Below are 19,107 nucleotides of genomic sequence, written 5' to 3' on the forward strand. Positions count from 1 at the left end.
ATAGATGTCAGTCATCAGCCGAGGGATATCAAGAAACAACTGAAGGCACTGGATACTGCAAAGACAATGGGCCTAACAGCCTTCTGGCAATAGTACTGAAGACTTGTGCTCCAGAACTAGTTACGCCCCTTGCCAAGCTGTTCCAGTACAGCTATAACACTGGCATCTACCCAGCAATCTGAAAAATTGCCCAGGTACCTCCTGTCCACAAGAAGCAGGGCAAATCCAACCCAGCCAATTACTGCCCCATCAGTCTACTCTCGATCAATAACAAAGTGATAGAAGAAGTTGTCGACAGTGCTGTCAAGTGGCACTTACTCAACAATAAGCCGCTCAGTGACACTCAGTTTAGATTCCACCAGGGTCACAGCTCCTAACATCATTACAACTTTGGTCCAAACATGGACAAAATAGCTGAGTTCCAGAGGTGACAGAGATCATTCACAGTCAATCAATTTCCTGTAGGTCTGGAGTAATATATAGGTCAGAACAGCAGAGGATGGCAGACTGAGTTAAAACACATTAAAGTAAATCAGTGATGGGATTTTAACAACAAAAATCCAGATGGATTTTCTTTTACAACAATCAACAATGGTTTCACTGTCACTAATAAGATTAGCCTTTAATTCCAGATTTATTCATTCCATTCAATCCTGTGTCTCCAGGGCATTAGCCTGGGCCTCTGGATTACTGATCGGGGACCATCAACCTCACCCCGGTATCCACAAAGATATTGATCCACCTTAAACATGACCAAATGTGAACAGAGCAAGTCTCTTCAGCAACACCACCATGGGTCAAAATAAACCATTTCAAACTTCCCCACACACTGCAAATTCCCTCAATCCTCTCCATTGGACTCCTGATTAACAAGGGAGTTTCCAGTCTCTCCTTATTTCTAAATAGTGATGCTCTTTCTGAACTATATGCTAATACACAGGACAAATCAACGTGGATATTTCGCTGCAGAAACTTGATTATCTTTAATTTAACCATTTACTGTCTAATAATTCAGTCTGAGGACTTAAATGATAGCTAATGGCAGTGGCAATCTGAACATTTCAATATCCAATATCAATGATAGATAGTGCGGTGGGCACTGTAAGAAGTCTCACATGATCAGGTTAAAGTCACCTGATGAAGGAGCAGCCCCCACGAAAGTTCGTGATTCCAAATAGACCTGTTGGACTTTAACCTGGTGTTGTGAGTCTTCTCAATGATAGATAATGTTCAGCAAAGGGGCGTCTAAACGTCAGAAAATCCAAGTAATGGCTAAATCACATTTCATTCACCCAATGACACTCCTTGAATAAATGACCGATGACCATTCGCCGTATTTTAATCCAACTATCTCACGCTGCCAGCCTCTACGGTTGTTTCAATCGCCGGTAACCGCCGTATTTAAAGGTTTAGATCAATTCTCAGCACTCTTCCTCCAAAATCCTATTAACATTTCCATTTTTAAAACTGATCTTATAGGATTAAATTCTCCAATTTCAGGCCAATAGAAAGAGGTTATGGTGTCCCATAGCCTGTGATGTGTGTTTGATTTTAACCCACGGTCAAAGAGCACAGACACAGAGAGGAGGAAAAGAGTCAATATTGTTCATGATTGTTGATGGTGGAGAAACATTCTCTAATGCTAATTGGGTATTTCCTCCAGACCAGTCCGTGTTTAAATTAACAGGCCAGCCAATAAACAGTGGCTCGTAAACAATGCCAGCAACTTACCTGTCCAGCTGATGACGGACTCGCACAATTCTTGCGGTAGCAGGCAAGAATCTGAGCAGACTGGTTAATTAAGGTCTCTCGTACGGTCTTTGTGGGATTGCTCAGGACGCCACGATATGCTGCAAGAATGAGGAAATGTTGCGAGTATTACGCCAACAGCATGTACAATGTGACAGCTTGCCTGCTGTGAAATGAATGGCTTGGAAACTGCAAACCCTGACACATCTCTTAAACACTTAAACTAAGCCTTTCATCTGTTGGAACGGAAATAAAGACCTAAAGAACTCCCACTAGGATATATGGGCAGTTTATTTCCAACATGGTTAGGTAGCTGGCTTTCACCAACACTCCAGAGTTTGCGAGAATTAAACATAAATCTTCTGGAGATTGCTACGTGCAAATCTAGGAAACAAAACGCCACGGCGGCTAGCACTGCTGCCTCACAGCGCCAGGGACCCAGGTTCGATTCCTGTCTGTGTGGAGTTTGCACATTCTCCCCGTGTCTGCGTGGGTTTCCTCCGGGTGCTCTGGTTTCCTCCCACAGTCGAAGGATGTGCGGGTTAGGTGGATTGGCCATGCTAAATTGCCCCTTAGTGTCCCAAAATGTGCATGTTAGATGGATGAGCCATGGTAAATATGTAGGGTTATGGGGATAGGTGGAGTGAGGGCCTGGGTAAGATACTCTGTCAGAGAGTCAGTGCAGACTCGATGGGCCAAATGGCCTCTTCTGCATTGTGGGGATTCTATAATTCAATGGAGTACACAAGTTTCAAACTGGACCGCTGGTTTTGACATTAGACGCAGAGTTTAATTGGCTCTCGGTAAAGTATTAAAAGCCTTATCATTCTGTGTAGGACTCTGACACCTTCACAGACAACGACTGCATTTTTGACACTAGTTTTTGTTCAAGGAAATATGAGCTTAAATTAAAGACGGGAATTTGAAACCAAACTGCTAAATGTGAAACAGTTAAACAATGGGTGGAGATCAGGAGCCAAAAACAATATCACTGTTCTTCCACCCAACATACACAATATTTCTGAATTTTGCGGTATACTCAGAGTCTATTTAAAAAAACCCGTTGTAAGGTACTTTATAAATGGAAATTAATTTGGGGAGTAGTCGTTCTCTTGTATGTTGTTCCAGGCTAACTGCTGACAATTATTTGAAACCAGACACTGGATTCCAGCCGTGAATTTTGTTGATTAGTTTCGATAGCAAACTGCGGTATCGTTTTCCACCACCTTTCTCCCCATCGGATAGTGTCACATTCAGTCTAATTCAATGGCACACAGGTCTCTCCAAGTACCTCAGAACAACCATAGTTGACTTGTGAGGCTGCACCGTCAAGGCAAGTTATTTAGACTGCAGAGAATCACAGTCAGACCTAACACCCATTCTCAGAAGAAATCTATGTATTCGCCTTGCCCAAGAGATAACTATCAGAGCAGGAATTCTGACTGACTGACTGTCCCCTCCCCCACCCAGCGACAGCAAGACTAACTGTCGCACCCTGAATGTGAGCCGAGAGATCAGCTAACCCACGTAGCATTATTCGCCAAGACAAGCTCACAGCAAGATGACACTGAGCCAAGTTCAGTGCCCTCTGTATAAAGGCAATTTCTGACAAAGAAGCAACGTCAAAATTCTGGCAGAAACTTACCTAGTTTCACAAAGTAGTTGATAAGTGTGTCAGTCTCACAGTTTCTGTACAGGTCGGCAAGTTGAGTACAACAATTAAGGGATAGGTTGTGTATACGTAACCTCCTCTGTCCACTGCAACTGGTGTAGAGCAAAGCGCACTGTGGAGATGGAAGGAAGGGAAAATGCCCATTTGTCAAATGCAGAAAAATAAACATTGAAAGTTACTTCAGCAGATCCTGAAAAAAAGTGAACTGTGCACAGAACCTATTTAAGTACGAGAGAGGAAAAAACACTTTTCCGTTTCCAACTTTAACAAAAACACCATCAGAAACACAAGTGTTGAATACAGATGACCACACTGTCTGAAGCAAATTCAATGCTAACTTTCAAAAGGAGAATTGGATAAATACGAGCAGGGGGAACAACAGGCCTTTTCAAAGAGCTGGCACAGGCGTAATAGGCCAAATGGCCTCTCTCCATTCTCTGCGATGCAGTAGATTAACGTTCAGCATTTCTATTAACCTGTTAGAATGTTCAATACACTTAAATTTCAGCACGTAAGTTATTTGTCTCTATTACTGGTTCTGTGAGGCCGCTTGCTAAAGTCCACTGACACACTCCACAAATAGCTCGAAAGGAAATGAAGTTTAACGAGGGACAAGGATTCAAGTGGATTTGGATTTTCAACTTGTCCAATCACTGTTCCATGCAATCAACAAAGCAAACAGAATATTTCACTCGAGTAGATAAAACAACGGGGTACAAGTGAAAGGGTTTAATGCACAATCTGCCCAGTGTTCTGGTCAGACTGAAACTTGAATAACGCATGGTCACAGCGGTCAAGTCCTGGAGGCGGCTCAAAGAAAAGTCACAAGCCTGAGAATTGAGCTCTGAGGGGAAACGTGGACTTTTCAGCTTTGAAAGAAAGTGATTAAGAAGCACAGATAACATCGTGAACCGCGTAGAAAGGCCCAAGTTGGAACATGAATAAACAACAGCAAAACAGAGAGCACAGATTTATAACAACAGGCAAATACCTAGAATAAACATCCAGGCAAAGCAACAGAGATGAGATGCAGGAACTTTAGGGGATGGATGGAAATACTCAGAATGGCCTTCCCCATCTGTATCTATATGTGATCTCGTCCTTGTGAAGTGGATGAAAATTAGGGAGCAAAAGTTAAAAGGTACCCAGGCACACCTCAAATGAAAAGTTTTGACGGACTGATACCAGCTTATGTTTGTAGATGATTATCACACCAGTGTAAAGTCAAGTTAAGACAGCCAACTTAAACAAGAGTAATGGTGCTCTCAAGGAATATACTGCTGAGGTGTGAGGCTTGTATTCATTACTATAGAGTAAGCACCCAATCTCAGCCAAGTAGTCAGCGGATGGTTCAGGATTCAGAATTCCCCAGGCGGGCCAGTCACTATTGAAATGGTTACACTAGAGAATTGTATATACTCTAGAACACTTACGAACTGGTTGGAAAAATTGCTACCAATTAAAAGCAGGCTAGCTGCTCGATGATCTAATGGCTTTTTTCTCACCTGAATTTGAGCTCCATTATCTTCATTCAACTTGTCGTCATGTTTGAACTCCACAGTGATAGCTTTGTCACAGTCTAACGCAGCCAACTCAACATCAGTTGTGTTACTCATATAGAAAGAGCCGAAGAAATCAGTTGCTCTAATCCCTGGGAATAAAAGCACATTTTTGATGCCACCACAGTTAACGACAAAGTCAAATTTTGAATCATGATTTCATACTTAGAACCAGGTGGTCTTTGCTAAGATTTTGCGAACACTGATAAATAAATTTCCAGGTTATATCTGCAGACAACCCAACCTTTCACGTGAACACATTTCAAACTAAAACTAATCCATATAACATGATACCACTCACAATGAGCTAAAATCCATCTCGGGGCATCGACTGTAATCAGAGTCATGGGACGTGTTTCATAAGGGGATTCCCATTCTCACTGATTGCACTGACAATCTTACATGTTGGATAAGTATGGCCAAAATTGCAACAAAAAATGAGCATTTAACGGTGAGTGCATATTAAAATAAAAGCTGATTAAGAGTCAATATACCCAATAATTATTTACTATTTGCATCACATTATAAAATTAAAGGGTTAATATTTTTGATTAATCTGACAACAAATATTTTCAGATTAAAGCTGCATCCATCTTGGGTAACACTAGGTTTTCATGATCAGAGCATCGTAGATTAGAGCTCCTTGCTGGTTGAAGATTTGTTTTTAGTCACTGTGAATAATGCAGTCTCCATTTAGTCACATATTAATAAGTTGCTGGTATTCAATGCAACTAGTTTGCATTTCAGAAATGCTAGAAGCGCATGTTGCCTTAAAAGTAGTGCTCAGATCGAGCTTTGCATAGTGTGTACACAGGTCAGAAAAGCAAGTCAATGGCTAAAGATGTGCATCCCTTTAGAAACAACTACAGAGACACAAAGGTTGCACACAGGCCTGTATACAAGGAGAAACCTGTACTAAGTCATATTTTCAAAAGAAAAATCCAATGCGATCGTTAATAACACCGTCAGTTCACAACATACCCGTGCTTGTGCGCACCCGCATCACTGAATCAAACCCAATCACTTTCCGCACATCCCTATGCAGATCATTTAGGAAGCGCTCCCCATCTGCTTGTGCCTGGAAGGAAATAAACAGCACTTTAAAATCTATACTGCAAAGTAAACGCTGCTTTGTCCTTTAGAAGGGCAAGCTTTTTAGTTTGAATTGCTCTCTTGGAGAATTGCTGCAAAAAACCAACGGGTTCATTAATGTCCTTTCGGGAAGGAAATCTGCTGTCCTTACGGGAAGGAAATCTGCTGTCCTTACCTGGTCTGGTCTATATGAGATTCCAGACCCACAGCAATGTGGTTGACTCTTAATTATCCTATGAAATGGCCTAGCAAACCGCTCAGTTCAATATTAATTAGGGATGGGCCAAAAATGCTGGTCTTACCAGTAACTCCCACGTCATGAAAAAATAGGTTTAAAAAGAGGAATTGAGTTAAATACTTTCAGACAAACCTCTCTGTCGTACTGCAGATCACTGTATGTTACGAATCAAACAGCTACATTCTTCAATTAATTCATTTCCAATTACACCAATATTCATGATGTATCACCAGGCCTTGGGGCAAAACAGCAACCTGCCGAAATGGCACAGTGGTTAGCACTGCTGCCTCACAGCGCCAGGGACCCAGGTTCAATTCCAGTCTTGGGTGACTGTGTGGAGTTTGCACGTTCTCCCCATGTCTGCATGGGTTTCCTCCGGGTGCCTCGGTTCCCTCCCACACTCCAAAGATGTGCAGTTTTGGTGGATGGGCCATGCTAAATTGCCCCTTAGTGTTCCAAGATGTGTAGGATTAACGGGGTATGTATGGGGTTACGAGGATAGGACTTGGATGGGATGCTCTGTCGGAGAGTCAGTGCAGACTCAAATGGCCTCTTTCTGCACTGTAGGGATTCTAAAATATAACCCAAGCAGAGCATTTCTTGTAAATCATCGCCGAATACCAATAGTTCAAATCCAGGAATATGTAGACAGCAATATTATTGGGAGTTATTCACTCTGTGCTGATTTAATGAATGCTAAATCATTCAACATGCGATGTTAGTTTGTAAACCAGGTTTAATGATAAAGTAAACCTGGAAAATAATTTGTAATCATATTGTTGCAAACTGTAAGTATAAGTGTGATTTATTAAAGACAGCCTTATGACAAAGCAATTTTAGCATGAGATTTACCACAAGTTCAATGTATCGATGTAACAGAGCATTGTGGGCCAGATAGTTCTAACCTCTGGATTTTTTTGCTAAATTAGGATGTTATATCAATAGATTGAAAAGCCAGCCCTCCTGGATTCCCCTGGAATCTACAGACATTAAAAGCCAATGAGGGGTTTGTCATATGAAGAGAGATTGAACAGTTTAGGCCTAAACTCTCTTGAATTGAGAAGAATGAGGGGAGATCAAATTGAGGTATACAAGATGATAAAAGGTATGGATAAAGTAGACGTGGAGCGGATGCTTTCTCTTGTGGGCCATTCTAGGACGAGAGGTCATAGTCTTAGGATAAGGGATAGCAAATTTAAAACAGAGTTGAGGAGAAACTACTTCTCCCAAAGGGTTGTGAATCTGTGGAATTCGCTACCCCAAAGTGCGGTGGATGCTGGGACAGTGAGTAAATTTAAGGAGTTAGATAGATTTTTAATTGGTAATGGGTTGAAAGGTTATGGGGGGAGGGCAAGAAAATGGGGTTGAGGAGCATATCAGTCATGATCGAATGGCAGAGCGGCCTAATTCTGCTCCTATATCTTACGATCTAATTGTCCAGAACACAGGAAAACAAGATGTGTTTTAAAAATAATCTTTAATCATCAAACATGGGAACAAAGGCTACTTCACTGACCATCAACAATTGATCAGTCGGGTGAATGAGTCTATTCATTTTCGCAGTGGCCATAAAGACGCGGTGCCATGAGGATGGACATGTTGAGTGACCAATGGTGAGTATGGGGGAAGGGTGGTTGGAGGTCATGCGATGACACTCCCGGGACTATGCCCAGAGTTGGCAATCAGAATGATAAGAAGCGATATCATTGGTTCATCGACTCAAATTGATGCGTCACCATATCACAGCAGTTTTCACAAGCAAGATCATTTTAAACATTTTTAGTGGACTACTCATTGATACGAACCAGCTGAGGTTATAAATGAACTTAAAATTTACGCATTTTCCCAGAAGGAATATTAATGAAATGCAGTTGCTGAATAAAGTTAAGTGGTCAGAAAACTCTACTTATTTTCTCTGAACAGCTACTTCCCAATTTAAGTACATCACCTTTATGTAAACAGAGAAACAGAACAATTTCCAGTACAAGGAGGGTTGGTTCTGCCCATTGTGTCCATGTGATATTTGAGTAGAAGCTGAAAGCAGGACAAAATGAGTACCCCACCTTTCAAAAGTGATAACTCGAACCCCAAACTGTTGAAGCATAATGCCCTAACTCCCCACTTAAAAATCACCATCTTGTACCAATGGTAACTCTTGCTGTTTAGGTAGGCCAGGGCTAGACTTCTCTAAGGTTGCTATCAATGTCATTCAGATGGTACGGTTGGCCGGACAGATTCCCACTCCATTACTCATTTTTCTGCACAATTTTCCAATCTTGGCCAGGTTTCCATGTTTATTAATTAAGATTTTGAGCACAATTTTTCTCTTCTCCATGTACAAGTGCAGATAATTTGCTCCATTTGTGGCAAGAACGGTGCGAGCAACACAGCAGCCAGACCCATTTTTCCTCACAAGTATCAGAGAATTAGAGAATTCCTACAGGGCAGGAGCGGCCATTTGGCCCATCAAGCCTGCACCAACAACCATCCCACCCAGGCCCCATCCCCGTTACCCCAGGTATTTATCCTGCTAATCCCCCTGACGCTAGAGTCAATTTAGCATGGCCAATCAAACTAACCCACACATCTTTGGAGTGTGGGAGGAAACTGCAGCACCCGGAGGAAACCCACGCAGACACGGGGAGAATGTGCAAACTCCACACAGACAGTCACCCAAGGCTGGAATTGAACCTGGATCCCAGGCGCTGTGAGGCAGCAGTGCTAACCACTGTGCCACCCAAGAGAGTAATCACTCTCTTTCTCTTACACACACCCTTGGTGCAGTTCATCATCTCCTGAGACGGATTGATGCCAATACAAGTTACTTTCTTATTCATTACACCTCCGAGGTCAAGGATCATCCGGATCTGTTCCACAAGGAATCTGGGGCTTGATCCCAAGTCCAACTCACACAAGGAAGAAGAGTTTCAGAACAGTTTGCCGTAACACTGCACTTGAAATCAAACATCCCCATTTCTGTTTAACCCCATCCACAGTAGCCAGTCTAACTCAGAGTGCATGAGGAATGTGGACTCCTGACACACAGTTCAAAGTCAGAGCTTAAGTCTCCAAACGAGAGACATTTTTCGAAAAGCACAAGTCAAATTTAATTCATAAGAAAAATCGATTTAAAAGTCGGCTTAACAATTCATTCCAAGTAATATTATTTTAAAACACTGTCCTTTAAGCCAGTTAACTAAAAATGGAATTACTTGTTACAATGACCCTGCACCTCCCCCACACCAAATTAACGCTGTGGGTGTACCAACAGCACACGGACTGCAGCTGTTCACATAATCATTCACCAGCAACTTCTCAAGGGCAACTAGAGACGGGCGATAAATGCCGGTCTAGCGAGTGACATCTTCTAAAGGTTACATGAATATGTACAATTCCTACCTAACACAGCTGTGAAAGAATTGTCTTGATATTTCTGCAGGTTTAATCGAAACCTCTGAAGGGGTGTAAAATTCTTGGATATCTACACCAACAGTACAAGTTACAAACGTTACCTGGAAGTAAGTGTACTTGTAAACGGAGCCTCCGGTTTGGTAAGTCACCAACCCTAAGGTAGCCACATCCACGTACTGGTTGGGGAAGAGGAAGAGGTCCACACAGCAGCCTCGTGCCACACATTCCTTGGCCAAGTTACTGTAAAAGTTTGTCTGAGGTTGGAACAGGACCTGTAATAACAAACGCACACGTTAAAGAAATGGAGCCATGTATAAATAATCAAGGCGCACAATCAGCTTCTGTTTCAGTGCATGAGTGTTTTATTTGCCATGGTTTTTTCCCCGTGGTTCATGGGTTACTCCTCACTGAGCTTGACTACTGAAGCATTCACTGCGGTTACCAGACATAATTCTCTCACCGCACTAAAAACGATTCCCACATGATTTTTTTCCTGCAAGTAGTTTTTCTTTCCTCTTCTAAGTCCGGCATCCACATTCACTCCCTCCCATTCCTTTTGGAGTGTAGATGTCTAGTCCCTCCCCCGATCTGACCCCATCCATAGTTTCTTTAAATTGGTTCACCTTCCGATCTACCCTCATCACTCACTGACTTTCTGCACTGTTCAACACAAACGCAGGATCCAATCGGGCAGAGATGAACTGCTATTTAGATAGTCACAGTTATTTTTAGTCCAGTATTCTAATCATTAAGGACAGGCAAACCAGGGGTTGAGAGTTTCAACGTGACAAAGCGGGAAATTAAATTCCTTAAATGTTTGTGGGCCAGCATTAGATAAACTATAACCATGAAAACTATCACACTATCATTAAAAAAACTCAACGGGGCCCCGAATACCCACCCAGATTGGAAACCAGCCAAGCCCACCTGGTCTGCAATCCCATATTACACAGTAAATAATGATGCAGTATAATTTGGATAAATGTGAGATTATTCACTTTGGAAGCAAAAACAAGGCGGCAGATTACTGCCTGAATGGTTGTAAATTGGGAGAGGGGAATGTGCAGCAGGACCTGGGTGTCCTTGTGCACCAGTCGCTGAAGGTAAGCGTGCAGGTGCAGCAGGCGGTAAAGAAGGCAAATGGTATGTTGGCCTTCATTGCGAGAGGTTGCAAGTACAGAAGCAGGGATGTGTTGTTGAAATTATACAGGGCCTTGGTGAGGCCACACCTAGAGTATTGTGTGCAGTTTTGGTGTCCTTTTCTGAGGAAGGATGTTCTTGCTCTCGAGGGAGTGCAGCGAAGGTTTAGCAGGTTTACCATTCCGGGGATGGCGGGACTGATGTATGAGGAGAGATTGACTAGGTTAGGATTGTTTCCGCTGGAGTTCAGACGAATGAGGGGGGATCTCAGAGAGACTTATAAAATTCTAACAGGACTCGACAGGGTAGGTGCAGGGAGGATGTTCCCGATGGTGGGGGAGTCCAGAACCAGGGGTCACAGTCCGAGGATTCAGGGTAGACCATTTAGGACGGAGGTGTGGAGACATTTCTTCAGTGGTGAGCCTGTGGAATTCATTACCACAGGAAGTAGTTGATGCCAAAACATTGAATGTATTCAAGAGGCGGCTGGATATAGCACTTGGGGCGAATGGGATCAAAGGTTATGGGGAGAAAGCAGGATTAGGCTATTGAGTTGGATGATCAGCCATGATGGTGATGAATGGCGGAGCAGGCTCGAAGGGCCGAATGGCCTCCTCCTGCTCCTATCTTCTATGTTTCTATGTAACGTGACATTGCTGGCTTCATCCACATCCCAACACACAATTCAAATTAACCAAAAGGCATTGTTCAATCTACTTTGAATACCAAGCCTTGCAAATAAACTGTAAGTTAGAGAAAAGCCATCTGGACCATCCTACTTTTTCCTTATCCGTATTAATCAGCTTCTTGTCATCTCTATTTTTCAGTTTCCCAGGTGCTTCAGCAAGAGGCAGAGTTGAGTGAAATATGAACAGTTTGCCAGCACATTCTGCAGCCTGCAAGTACAAAAGAAAGAATCTGTGAAAGAAACCAGCAGTCAGAATTATCATTGACACGACTGTCAGACAACAAGTTGGAGGCAAAACAAGACACGCAGCAAACATGGGTCACTGCGACGCACAGCAAAAATAACTCATCGACAGTAAGATCCCCCATTAAAGGCAGGATCATTTCTCCAACAGAATGCAGTGAGTGGAGGAAAGTTACAGACAAACTGCTCGTGTGAAATCAGCCCCAGTCATTGACAGCAGTGGGATTTGCAGGAGGGATTGACAGGGACAGGGTTACTCAATCATCTCCACTTTGCCTGGGAAGAGCAGTATTATCAAACACAGCTGAGGAGGCCAGAGAGAAAAATATTGCTTTGCACCAACACTAAACGTGTCATAGAATCATAGAAACCCGGCAGTGCGGGAAGAGGCCATTCGGCCCATCGAGTCTGCACCGACCACAATCCCACCCAGGCCCTACCCCCATATCCCTACATATTTACCGCTAATCCCTCTAACCTACACATCTCAGGACACTAAGGGGCAATTTTAGCATGGCCAATCAACCTAACCCGCACATCTTTGGACTGTGGGAGGAAACCGGAGCACCCGGAGGAAACCCACGCAGACACGAGGAGAATGTGCAAACTCCACACAGACAGTGACCCGAGCCGGGAATCGAACCCAGGTCCCTGGAGCTGTGAAGCAGCAGTGTTAACCACTGTGCTACCGTGCCACCCGTGTCAAGGAGCCATAATCCCCATCATCCAGCCAAATGAGAGTACGAACAGGAAAGGCTGGGTATAACTCAGACAGGGCAGCACGGTGGCACAGTGGTTAGCGCTGCTGCCTCACAGCTCCAGGGACCTGGGTTCAATTCTAGCCTCGGGTCACTGTCTGTGTGGAGTTTGCACATTCTCCCCATGTCTGCGTGGGTTTCCTCCAGACGCTCCGGTTTCCTCCCACAGTCCAAAGATGTGCAGGTTAGGTGGATTGTCACGCTAACTTGCCCCTTAGTGTCCCAAGATATACAAGTTAGATGGATTAGCCATGGGAATTGTGTGGAATAAAGAGGGTAGCGCAGGGAGAGGGGGCCTGGGTAAAGGTGCTCTGTCAGAGTCAGTGCAGATTCTATGGGCAGAATGGCCTATTTCGCACTGTAGGGATTCTACGATTCGCCCCATCTGAAAGAGAAATTGCAATGCGGTATATTTCAACAAACCAGCAAGAGTTCGGTGAAAAGAAAATAGATAAAATCAAATCCTTGAACAGAGTGTGAACATTAAAGGTTTAATGTGTTGACATTTTTCAATCCCATTAACCTGATTTTTCAACACTCACTACTTGGGGAAAATACGAATTCTAAGCAGGTTTTGATATAAAAGGGAGGCTTACCTTCAGGGCCTCCAGGCCAGCCTGAATGACAGGCCCAAAGACTGTCTCCGTCTCTCTGGTATCCCCGAACATCTCAGGAATCTGTTCTAACAAACTGGAGAAGAGCAGATTCATTACATTGTCATCACTGTTGAATCTTTCAACTTACTAATTCAGTTTTATGAACCTCACGATGTACATTCAACTCAGTGTCAAGATTTACCAAACATCATGTTCAGATCAAACTGCAGATTAGCAGCTCAATTGTTATCCTCTCAGTCGCCCACGCCTCACTAAGATCCGTCTTAGTGAGCAGGAACGTGGATATATGTTGTGAGTTCTAACCATCACCGCAGTAAACAATGAAACTAAATTCAATAAATCTGGCAACGTGTGGAATAGACCAGAGAGAAATTAGCCCAACTGGAGCTCTTAAAACTTGCCTAAATCCAAGCATCTGAGTACCAACAGAATGTTCAAGTCGCAGAGACCATTTCCCAGTGCTATTGTCCAGAAGTGATAACATTTTAATATCTTAGAATCCCTACACTGTTGGAGGTTGTCATTCAGCCCATCGAGCTTGCAGTGACAACAAGCCCATCCAGGCCCTATCCCTGTAACTCCACCTATTTACCCTGCTAATCCCCCTGACATTAAGGGTCAATTTAGCACGGCCAATCCACCTAACCTACACATCATAGCTCAGACTCTTTAAAAAGAAAGACAGTTCAGGTTTCTAAATATTACCCTCATGCCAGAAGGAATAGGTTTGAGAGCTTGACAGCTATGATACAGCAGACACATCACTGAACAACCAGTAAACCTCTGAATATGAACATCAGACATCAAAATACCTGGCCTCTGCCGTTCATTTTGAAAGGTGCTGGGATACAATGCTGTAGAATCAGCACTGGATTGGAGTCCTTACCTGTTTATGACAGCCCGTGACTCATTTACATTGACCAGGAACCCATCAAGCAAGGGGACAAACATGTCAGCAATATCAGACACGACCATCATCTGTGGCTGCGCCAATGAACTCTTGACGTTGTAAAAATGCAGAACCTTGTTGTACGTTACAAATCCAACCCTTATTGCCGATTCTTCTGCATTGCCCTCCCTGGAAGAGGAGAAATAAGTTTAGAAATTCACCACACTGCTTTAAGCCATATTAATTCCAAAATGATGTGTCTTAAACAGACTGCCCCGTGCTGGAACAATATTACTGACAAACCATAAGCAAATGATCAGGGTCAAATATGGCAGCAGTAGCAGTGGAGTTTCCAGTTAAGAAATTTCTCACTGGGTAGAAGGAATGCCTGATATTTCTTTGATCATTGTAATTACAGATATTCAGCTAATTATTTTAATTCTTTACTGGGATATAAGCATCGTCTGCTAAGCCATCATTTTAATTGCCCCTCCCTAATTGGTCCTTGAGGTGGTGGTGGTGAGCTGCCTTCTTGAACTGCGACAGTCCATGTGGCATAGATACACCCACTGTTAGGGAGGGACTTCCAGGATTTTGACACAGCGACTGTGAAGGGACAGCGATATATTTCCAAGTCGGGATGGTATGCGGCTTGGAGGAGAATTTGCAGGTGGCGGTGTTGCCATGGATTTGCTGCCCTTGTCCTTCATCGGTGGTGGAAGTTAAGAGACAAGACGACGATGTTGAAGGAATCTTGGTGTGTGGCTGAAGTGCACCTTGGCGAGGGTACACTCTGCTGCCACTGTTTGTCAGCGGTGGAGGGAATGGATGTTGAAGGTCATGGATGGGATTCTAATCAATCAGGCTGCTGGGTGGTGTCGAGCATCTTCAGTATGTTGGACCTGCACTCACCCAGACAAGTGGAGAGTATTCCATGTAGATGGTGGACAGGCCCTGGGGAATCAGGTGGAGAGTTATTCTCCACAGAATCTCCAGCCTCTGACTTGCTTTCATAGCCACAGTATTTATATGTCTAACCCAATTCAGTTTCTGGTCAATTGTAATCCTCAGGATGTTGATAACCAGGGGCCCAGTGATTGTAATGCCAATGAATGCCATGTGGAAATGGTTGGATTCTCCCTTGTCAGAGATGGTCATTGCCTGGCACTTGTGGCGCGAATGTTACTCGCCACTTATCAGCCAAGCCTGAATGTTGTCCAGGTCTGACTGCAGGTGGACATGGACTGCTTTATTATCCGAGGAGCCACAAATAGCGCTGAACAGTGAACATCACCACCTCTGATCTTATGATGGAAGGCAAGTCATTAATGAAGCAGCTGAAGATGGCTGGGCTTAGGACACTACCCTGAGGGACTGAAGTAAACAAAATACTACAATTCAGTATGGATTGCTGGGGAAGTTTGGATATGAAATTGGCTGAAGGGTAATAGCAGAGAATTGTGATAAGCAATTATTTGTCAGACTGGATAGAATTCTGCAGTGCTGTCCTCCCAGGCTTGTTATTAGGCCCATTGCTCTGTTGTATTTTAATGACCTGCTCTTGGGTATACAGGGAGTAATCTCAAAGATTTCAGATCATACTAAATACAGAAATATGGCAAACAATGGGAAGAAGAGTAACAGACTTGAGGAGCATACATGGCAGATGAAATTTATTGCAAGTGTGAAGTGAGGTGTTTTGGAAGGAAAAATGTGAAGAAACAGTATTTAAACTAAAGGTTCAATTTTTAAGATGGTGCAGGGACTGATGGATTACATACACAAACTCTGAACTTGGCAGAACAAGTCATGAAGTTGTTAAAGAAAAAACATATGGGATCTTTGGCATTATAAATAGAGTAAGGAATCTAACAACACCAGGTTAAAGTCCAACAGGTTTATTTGGTAGCAAACGCCAATAGCTTTCGGAGCGCTGCTCCTTCGAAAGCTAGTGGCGTTTGCTACCAAATAAACCTGTTGGACTTTAACCTGGTGTTGTTAGACTCCTTACTGTGTTTACCCCAGTCCAATGCCGGCATCTCCACATCATTATAAATAGTCAGAGTACAGAAGGAAGATTGTTCTAAACCTTTATAAATCATTGGTTAGGCCTTGGCTGGAGTACTGTGTTCTATTCCGAGCACCACACTTAGGAAGGATATAAGGCTTTTAGACAGTGTCAGAGGTGGTTTAGCGGGGTAGTTGTTGGATGAGCAACTTTAATTGCATGGAAACTAGAGTAACCGGGATTATTTTCTTTAGAGCAGTATAAAATTGAGAATATATTTAAAGTATAATCATTTTAAGTATTGGAGTGGGTTACAACCTGTTTCAACTAGGTAGGTACATGCTAGGAACATCACTGAGAAACCACCGACAATGGCCTCTATTACCATTTCTATAACAATAGTTAATGTCCACTCACCTTGGAAGGTAATCCAACAGAGTTTTAAGCTCTTCACATAGTAGGTGAACTAGCCCACTCTTCAGTGCATTGTAAGACACATCAATCATAAAGATGAAAGCAGGGGGATTAGGAATTTTGTTGTTCTGTAAAAGAAACCCTTTATGAGATTTCAGCTGAAGGCTCTCAAATCCATTTCAGGCAAAGTATCTTGCATCAACCTTGACCACAGCTCAACTCTGCAACATTCACCCACTGCCCTGGCATATAGTGAGCAGCAGAGCAACTGGAAAGTTTCACCCCAACAATTAGTCACTGCCTTCAGCCAGGAAAACAGAACGGAACAAAGCAGCTTTGAGTTGGGAAATCCTGTACAAGTTCTGTTGATGCTATCATCAGGTTGACGGGAAAATAGAGGTGATGTTGACTTGCCTCAAGCTTTATCTTGACAAAGTTGGAAGAAATGAATCAACACATTAGCACTGTCCTGCCCCACATTCCTTCGGCAACAACTTGATAAAATTTGGTACAGTGAAGCAGGAAATCACTGGTACATTTTGATAAATCACCATACAACAGTGATTCCAAAAACATAGAATCATAGAATCCTACAGTGCAGAAGGAGGCCATTCAGCCCATCGAGTCCGCACCGACCACAATCCCACCCAGGCACTATCCCCATAACCCTATGCATTTACCCTAGCTAGTTCCCCTGACACTAAGGGGCAATTTAGCATTGCCGATCCACCTAACCCGCACATCTTTGGACTGTGGGAGGAAACCGGAGCACCCGGAGGAAACCCACGCAGACATGGGGAGAATGTGCAAACTCCATACAGAATGACCCAAGCCAGGAATCGGACCTGGGTCCCTGGTGCTGTGAGGCAGTCGTGCTAACCACGGTGTCACCGTGCCCCCCATCTTTCACCCAATTATCTGCAATAGGAATGGACCTTGTAAGTTAACTTGCAAATTAATATTCCAAGTTAACGGCGATCCCCATTCATAAATATTCTTCCTGATATTGTTTAATCAGCCATGGATATATATCAATGCAAACACAGCCGTAAGATGCTGCCCAGGGATACACAAGACAAAAATAGTTGCTGCGTTGTGCATTCCTGTATCTGAAAACAATTAAATGAGTCTCCAAGAGCAAAGCACAGGATATCAATAACAAGTCTGAATTCTCTCCAAGTCGTTGTGCTATCTGACAACATTAAATTGCAAAGGCGCAGACCTGGAAAGATTTTACATTCAATAAGATATTGACCTCAGTTAACCTAAATTCTGAATCATTCAAAGCCACAGTATGAAAGATATAGCATGCAGAGTATAACGTAAATCAGAAAACTTGCACAAGATTTGCACAATATATTGTCTTTGACTGAATTATAATGGGGAGGATTTAAAACTTACAATTTACCTACAAGAGGGGCTGCAGATAAATAAGTATAATCAATGATATCAAATACCTTGCAGTAGTCTACAGTAGCTAAAAACTCATAGGAACCAAGTGACAATTCTGGCCGGTCATAGTAGTCCATTCGTTTGCCAGTGTGATCCAAATGTTGGAAATAGTGAGGCAGTACTGGGGAAAGAGAGATGGGAGTTACAGTACAACCAATCCAGATCCACCAGGACAAAGGATTAGGAGGGATGGAAAGGGCACTTGGGCAAATCAGTCACGCATTAGAACACTAAGTTTAAAAGGCCAATCCACACATTACTCTGTTTATTCCATTATATTTAAATTGAAGTTACCCAAACCCAGAAATTGTATCTTTAAGCGTCAAAACTTCAAGCCATGTATCTGGTGATATGCCAAATATCTTGTAGAACAGGTAGCCTCGGAGTTACAAATCCATGGTTAGAAATGATCATTGGCTTTTTAAACAGAAATTTGCACATGCCCAGTACACGGTTCATGCTAGCTCTGTCCACTGCAGTGAAGTCAAAGGAAAAGCAGAGTATGTATGCTCTGAAGCGCAGTCCCTGACCTTTCAACATAGTGCTGCATGAAAACCTGTAATCATGACCGTGCTGCTCTCCAATAGCGTTTTATATGGAGGCCCAACATAAAGAGGATTCAAATAGCTCAACAGTTTGCTTCTGGTAGAATAAAATGGATTACCTTCAGTGACACAGCTGCAGAACGCACACTGGAACCTCCGCCCACCTTCAATAAACTGCATATAGGGGCACATGTAAGCCTTGCACCTGTTGCACCTTATTGGACCTGTCTCACCATGATCGACAATGTAAGGTGGTGCCTGTAATACGAAGAGCAAATACAATTAGTTTAGTTAGTTTGATTCAAGACACAAATCACCAGCACAAAAAGTCAAATTCACAGAAACATAGAGGCTATAGATGTTTTCACTTTTCAACAACTAAATCAGACACTGAAAATGGTTCAGATAGCTTAGCAACAAAAATGTTACACCCACCATGAGTGCACATTGATCTCACATTGCTTTCATCCACGGGAGCGCTCAATGCTTTGCACCTTTAATCCAGTATCTTTGACATGTCCTCACTTATTGCATCGGCAAACAGGCTAGTCAACTTGCTCTAGATGCCACAAACCAATCAGGTATTCTGCTTTGGCAGTGTCCGTTCAAGGGGAAACTTTGACCAGACCACG

The 19,107-nt window shown here is 43.1% G+C and overlaps 1 protein-coding gene across 6 annotated transcripts in view; it reads right to left on the bottom strand.

Annotated features, from left to right (window-relative positions):
• Positions 1–19,107, bottom strand: part of LOC144480181 (protein transport protein Sec24C-like) — an 82,401-nt gene that overhangs the window by 14,818 nt on the left and 48,476 nt on the right. For all 6 annotated transcript variants that reach the window (XM_078199336.1, XM_078199335.1, XM_078199332.1 and 3 more), the window contains 11 exons: positions 18,595–18,733; positions 17,936–18,051; positions 16,482–16,606; positions 14,054–14,245; positions 13,147–13,240; positions 11,641–11,757; positions 9,823–9,993; positions 5,962–6,058; positions 4,927–5,072; positions 3,395–3,533; positions 1,732–1,850 (listed from right to left, as the gene is read on the bottom strand). In XM_078199336.1, the coding sequence (XP_078055462.1) occupies positions 1,732–1,850; positions 3,395–3,533; positions 4,927–5,072; positions 5,962–6,058; positions 9,823–9,993; positions 11,641–11,757; positions 13,147–13,240; positions 14,054–14,245; positions 16,482–16,606; positions 17,936–18,051; positions 18,595–18,733 (1,455 nt within the window). The remainder of the gene's footprint in view (positions 1–1,731; positions 1,851–3,394; positions 3,534–4,926; positions 5,073–5,961; positions 6,059–9,822; positions 9,994–11,640; positions 11,758–13,146; positions 13,241–14,053; positions 14,246–16,481; positions 16,607–17,935; positions 18,052–18,594; positions 18,734–19,107) is intronic.

The sequence above is a fragment of the Mustelus asterias genome, chromosome 28 (genome assembly GCF_964213995.1).
Source record: "Mustelus asterias chromosome 28, sMusAst1.hap1.1, whole genome shotgun sequence".
Lineage (NCBI taxonomy): Eukaryota > Metazoa > Chordata > Chondrichthyes > Carcharhiniformes > Triakidae > Mustelus > Mustelus asterias.